This window comes from Euleptes europaea, chromosome 16 (assembly GCF_029931775.1).
Source record: "Euleptes europaea isolate rEulEur1 chromosome 16, rEulEur1.hap1, whole genome shotgun sequence".
Classification (NCBI taxonomy): Eukaryota; Metazoa; Chordata; class Lepidosauria; order Squamata; family Sphaerodactylidae; genus Euleptes; species Euleptes europaea.
This window is the reverse complement of record NC_079327.1, coordinates 45,774,136-45,780,623: the sequence shown is the minus strand read 5'-3', so window position 1 is coordinate 45,780,623 and position 6,488 is coordinate 45,774,136. Positions and strand designations below refer to the sequence as shown.

The window sequence follows — 6,488 nt, the reverse complement described above, 5'->3', positions numbered from 1 at the left end:
TGGAACTACATAACAGCGGAAACCATCCATGTACCGAACAGTTTATGGAAAAAGAAATTGTTGTGGTCTATTTCCAGTGGACGTTACCATCTTATGGCCAGGTAAGTTATTTTCAGTCACTAAATAATGCTCAGATTGGTTCTTTCCTGTTGATTCTAGCAATTCTTTTTTTCATTTACTTTGCTTCATCTGATTCCTAATGATCTGTTCGAAGTGAGCTGTAACTCACAAAAACTCATACCCTGCCATAAATTTTGTTAGTCTTTAAGGTGCTACTGGACGCTTACTATTTTCTACTGCTACAGACAGACAAACACGGCTACCCACAGTGATCTGTTAGTTTGTCTTACTTTGCATCATCCCAGAGATTGTAGTCACTTGAAAGGAACCACATCAATTTCGTCTGGCTTCTGCTTTGCAGGCTGCTGCCCATCTTACTTGTACGCATGCAAACTTGACCATGTTCCTCCCTCAACTGAATTGCACTGGCTTACCTTTTCCATTTCACATTTAAGTTTATAATTAAGTGAATTCATTGTCTACCTCTTGCATATTGAAATATTCATCTCAGTTTTTTCTCTTCTGCTCGTTCTCTTGCAAGTTAATACTTGCAGTTTTCTTTAGCTTTGCCTCTTGTTGCTCTTCTGATATTTTGTTATTTGGTTTTTAGTGTGATTAAACTGCTGTGGCCTTAATTTTTTCATTCACTTTTCCTTTTAGTTTTTAATTATTTTATACACTGTTGCTTATGTTGAGACTTTTAACCTTTGGATGGTGGATCTGTATTTCAACATGTTCTGTGGAGTACCTAATAGATGTTCAATAGTAATAATAAATGTTGTTTATCCAAAACTTTTTTTATATAGCAAAATCAGATAACACAACCCAATACTGAATATAGGATCTGACTCTCAGATTTGTTCAGGAAAAGTCACAGTTCTCAACATAACTTCTGGATTCTTTTAGCATTTTGTACTCATGGGTTTTCTTTCTATGTCAGCACCCTCATCACTAGGCAGGATAATGATGCGGAGACGAAATGTCTAAAATGGAAGCAAAGGAAATGTAGGAAAATCCAGAAAAGAGCCAAGGGCAGTGAATATGCATCCCTATCAACTTTCACATAACTACCATTCGTAGAGCATGGGAAAATCCACAACCTGGGTTATAAAGGGGGTTGGATCCAACAAGCTTTTTGACTGGTGAAAAAAGATGGTTGTGGTTCCTTTTGACCACTAAAAGGTCTATATCTGAGGTTATGAGACCTTAATGGACAAACCCATGTATGATGGGACCTGTAATAAGGAGATAAATTGATGAGATTGAACAAAAAAGTTGTCTGGATCCACTCATTGCTTGTGTGTGTAGTTCCCGTGAACCTTCCAACACAAAATGAATTTGAAGTTGCCTGGTTCAGAAAAGCATTTTTGACAGTAAATTCAATATTATAAAATTAACCGGAGATTGTTAAACCTTGAGTATTATTAGTATTGTATTTCTTCTCGTTCAAGTGTTAAAATTCACATTTGAGGCTTGAATTGTCAAACTTTGTTAGGGTGTTATAGCTATGAAAATTATGTTTGATATGAAAATTGTATTCACAGAATACAGTCATTACCATTTATCATTTATGTGTCTTAACAAGGTGGTCATTTGCTACCAACTTTTTTCTCCGATAATTCTATTTACAAATATTTATCAAAAATATGGATATATACATCTGTATTGTTCATGTCTTCTAAATTTTGTTTCAGTTCACTTTAATGTAAAAAAATACCAATACCTCAAGCAAGTTCATGTTTTCCCCTCAGGAAGCACAACAGCGAGTGTAATGTTCTTGTTCCTAAGTGGGCAGCTTTGGAGCGGGGGTGGGGATAATGTAAATCTACACCGATGACAGGAAATGTGATAACAGTGAAAGGGAAAGTTAACCATTGAGTATATGATTCTACTTCTAGAAAATGTGATGTAATAAATAGCTACAGTCTCTTCTTCCAGCATCATTAGTAAGCATTTTCAAGCATCAATATTGCCCTGCATGGTATTTGACTGCTACAGAATTGGCCTGCTCTCATATGCACATGAACCAAGCAATTGCAGAGTTCGCCCATTAACAGTCAGAAGCATTCTCTGGCACTTATTATAAAGCCTATGTTGAACTCTGTGAGGATCGGTCATCGTGAGGGCTTCCGTCTGAATTTTCAGTCTCTCCTTCTGAAATAGCTTGCATTGGGGTGTTGTACAGTCTGCAGCGGACACTGTACCGGCTGCTGCTGGCTGCCGGGGGTGCCCGTGACCGTCCTACACGTGAAGATGCTGATGTAGGAAAACTTTTGGAAGAAAACCCTTCTGCATTTATTCTTGGAGGGCAGGGAGAGAGAGGAGCTAACGCCTCAGCACCTGATGAGACTTGGGAAGACTCATCAGCAGTTAAAAGAGTGTCTGCAATTGTTTCTCCAGGAGACTTGGGGGAAATAGGACTCTTCAGTATCTCAGTGGCTGACATCCTGTAGCTAGAATCCGATCTACTTCCCTTTTTCAGGAGCAGCAGCTTGAATTCCTCATTAGAAGTATTGGACTTCTTGGCATTCCTGTAAATGAGTCCAGGAGACCTCTGGCTGCAGGCTACACTTGCCACAGCGGCAGTAGGAAGAGTATTACATGCAGTGGATGTAACGCTGGCAGGAGACAAAACGCTGGCAGGAGACAAACTGCTAGTACTAGATGAAGCTCTTAATCTGTTTCTTGTGGACAGCTCTCCAGAATCCTTTCTTCCAAGTACTTTCCTTTTTGACCTGTCATGAAACAACGACTAGAATAGTCACAACACAAAAGAGTAAAGTTTAGATATAATAAAATCTAGCCTTAATTTTCCCGTTGAATAATCAATCCCATGACAGATTAGCAGTAGTTATATCAACAGTAAATGAACTCCTGTATTAACTTGAAACCATCATCTTATATTCTAATAACGAAGTCAGCCAAATCCTTAAATATTTCAGTCCGGTGACTGGAGCTATGAACAGGCAAGGCGGATCTTTCTACAAACCTGAAAAAGGCCCCAGGTTTGCAGAAAAATGTGAAAACTAAAATAAATATATTGAAGAGTAAAAAACAACCCAAAATGAAAAAAGGAGTGCTTATAGCTTTAAGCAATGGATTCCCTCAATGGCAATTGCTAGGCAACCACAGTTTACAGGCTTGGTTCTGTCTTTAAAAGGCAGGGGGAGGATCCTTTCCAGATCTGTTTTAGCCTTTAATGGAGCACTCATTGGGGCTAGGGTTGCCAGCTCCAGGTTAGGAAATTCCTGGAGATTTTAAGAACATAAGAAAGGCCCTGCTGGATCAGACCAAGGCCCATCAAGTCCAGCAGTCTGTTCACACAGTGGCCACCAGGTGCCTCTAGGAAGCCACTAACAAGACGAGTGCAGCAGCACCATCCTGCCTGTGTTCCACCGCACCCAAAATAATAGGCATGCTCCTCTGATACTAGAGAGAATAGCTATGCAGCATGACTAATATCCATTCTAACTAACAACCATGAATACCCCTCTCCTCCATGAATATGTCCACTCCCCTCTTAAAGCCCTCCAAGCTGGCAGCCATCACCACATCCTGGGGCAGGGAGTTCCACAATTTAACTATGCGTTGTGTGAAAAAATACTTCCTTTTATCTGTTTTGAATCTCTCACCCTCCAGCTTTAGCAGATGACCCCGTGTTCTAGTATTATGGGAGAGGGAGAAAAACTTCTCCCTGTCCACTCTCTCCAAACCATGCATAATTTTATAGACCTCTATCATGTCTCCCCTCAGCCGCCTTCTTTCCAAGCTAAACAGCCCTAAGCGTCCTAACCGCTCCCCATAGGACAGTTGCTCTAGTCCCCTAATCATTTCGGTTGCTCTTTTCTGCACCTTCTCAAGCTCTGTAATATCCTTTTTTAGGTGTGGTGACCAGAACTGTACACAGTATTCCAAGTGTGGTCTCACCATAGATTTGTACAAGGGCAGTATGATATCAGCAGTTTTATTCTCTATTCCTCATCTAATTATAGCCAGCATGGAATTTGCCTTTTTTACAGCAGCCGCACACTGGGTTGACATCTTCATTGAGCTATCCACTACCACCCCAAGATCCCTTTCTTGGTCTGTCACTGCCAGCACAGATCCCATCAGTGTATATGTGAAGTTGGGATTTTTTGTCCCAATATGCATCACTTTACACTTACTCACATTGCATCTCATTTGCCATTTTAATGCCCATTCTTCCAGTATGCAGAGATCCTTCTGGAGCTCTTCACAGTCCGATTTTGTTTTAACCACCCTAAATAATTTGGTGTCATCTGCAAACTTGGCTACTTTACTGTTTAACCCCAACTTCTGGTGGTGCCTGAGGAGGGCAGGTTTTGGGGAGGTGAGAGGCCTCAGCTGGATATAATGCCACATGGTCCACCTCCAGAGCAGCCATTTTCTCCAGGGGAACAGATCTCTTGTCTGGAGTTTAGCTGCAATTCTGGGAGATCTCCAGGTCCCATCTGGAGGCTGGCAACCCTATGCCTGGCAGCAACCACTGGCTGACTTGATACTAACTGACTTGCATGACTCAACGAGGCCAGGCTGCTTGCTATTGTTCAACAGCAGCCATCCTATGAAAGCCAGTATGGTGTACCAGTTAGATCATCAGATTAGAGTCTGGAAGACCCAGGTTTGAATCCCCATCCCCATCTCCCCTGGAAGTTCACTGGGTGATTTTCAAACAATTGCACAGTTTCAGCATAACCTACATCCCAGGGTTGTTGTGAAAATAAAAAGGAGGACAGGAGAATATTGTAAGCTGCTTTGGTTCCCACCATGGAGAAAGTTGGGATACAAATGAAATAAATGATAAATATAGCTGAAGATGGGAGGCAGATAAAAGGTAGGTTGGTGAATGACTGAGAAGGAGAGAATGAGGCAAGGGGAGAGGATATGGGAGTTGCCAGGAGGAGGGAAAGTGGAAATAGTGCAGGGAAGAGGATACAGAGGAAAATAAGGTGCCTCCCCTTCAGAGGTCCTTGAGGGTTCCCTACCATGCAAGTGGGCTTGGTCCGGTGGCCAGCACCACACAACTGTGCCAAAGTTTTCCTAAGTACAAGCTGCCAGGGAGGGAAAGTTGAAGGCAGAAGAACAGATAAAGGAAGGTTTGCTGTTTGGTGGAAAGAAGGAAGCAAGAAAAGGGGACAGGTTATAGGGACTTTCAGGAAAAGGAAAGAGGAAACAGTAGGGGAGGGGGAAATGAGATGCCTCCTGCAAGTCCTTATGGGTCCCCACTTGTACATATCTATAGTGCAGGAGTTAGGGTAGAATATAGTAACTTTAACTTTGATTTTAACACTCCAGCATTCCCTTTTAAAAGTGTACTCATAGGTTACAGAGAATGGTTTGAAAATAAGACCAGTGTTTGGTTCAAGCCAGAAACCATAGAGGAGCTGAGTTAGATTCCTATGGATCAGGCTTCAGTACCCTACTCTTCACCCTTCCAGGGCTAATATTTCCTGCTGAGACCATTTTGTTCAAGTCCCCCTTTCCATCTCAATCTGTCATGTGGCCTTTCCGTCGGTTTCAGGTAGCCAGCTCAAGGTTGACTCAGTCTTCCCTCCTTCCGAGGTAGGTAAAATGAGTACCCAACTTGCTGGGGGTAAAGGGAAGATGACTGGGGAAGGCACTGGCAAACCAACCCACAAACAAAGTCTGCCTAGTAAACATCGGGATGTGACGTCACCCCATGGGTCAGGAATGATACGGTGCTTGCACAGGGGACCTTTAAGGTTGCTGCTATTGCGAGCAGCAGAAAGAACCCTGGCAAGCTATTGTACTGTGCTTATGCCCTCCAACAGTTTACAGATTAACATAGGAATACTGATGTGGGTAACTAGCTGAATGGGGACCAGGTACAGGGGATCAGGGATAGAGCAACCACAAAATACAGAGCAGAAATCACCTGTTAATTATTTAACAGGGTTAATAGAAAAATCAGATATTTTATATAGAAACAGTTACAGGATAACTGTACCACATTAAGTGATTTTTAAGAACATTGTCCACCTGAGATTACATCTCATGTCTCAGATAATTTTGTAATCAATTTCATCCCAGATGTCAATCTTGAACAATTGCTGGTAATAAAGAGGAAACACTATCAAAATAGCAGTGTATATTATTGATTCATATTTTGTGTGTGCATAAATTTAATGCAAAATCTGTGATTAGGGTTGACAAATGGCTGGAACAAAACTGTCGTGTCCCTTTAATAGAAGCCTAATGGGTTGTCGTTTACCAGGTGACATTATTTACTTCTGTGCATTGAAAAGCTTCAGCTACCCATTTCCAAACATTAAAACATTATTAAGGGGGAAGGGCATTTTCCTCCAGGCCTGTTGACAACCAAACCCATGACTGATGCAGAATAGGTGGAACTCTGCATTCAGAGTCAGTAAACCTCTGAATCTCAG

General features: G+C 41.7%; 1 protein-coding gene across 1 annotated transcript in view; it reads right to left on the bottom strand.

Annotated features, from left to right (window-relative positions):
- Positions 1-1,560: 1,560 nt before the first annotated feature.
- Positions 1,561-6,488, bottom strand: part of NHS (NHS actin remodeling regulator) — a 296,771-nt gene continuing 291,843 nt past the window's right edge. The window contains exon 9 of the mRNA XM_056861705.1: positions 1,561-2,795. Within this exon, the coding sequence (XP_056717683.1) occupies positions 2,150-2,795 (646 nt within the window). The 3' untranslated portion in view covers positions 1,561-2,149. The remainder of the gene's footprint in view (positions 2,796-6,488) is intronic.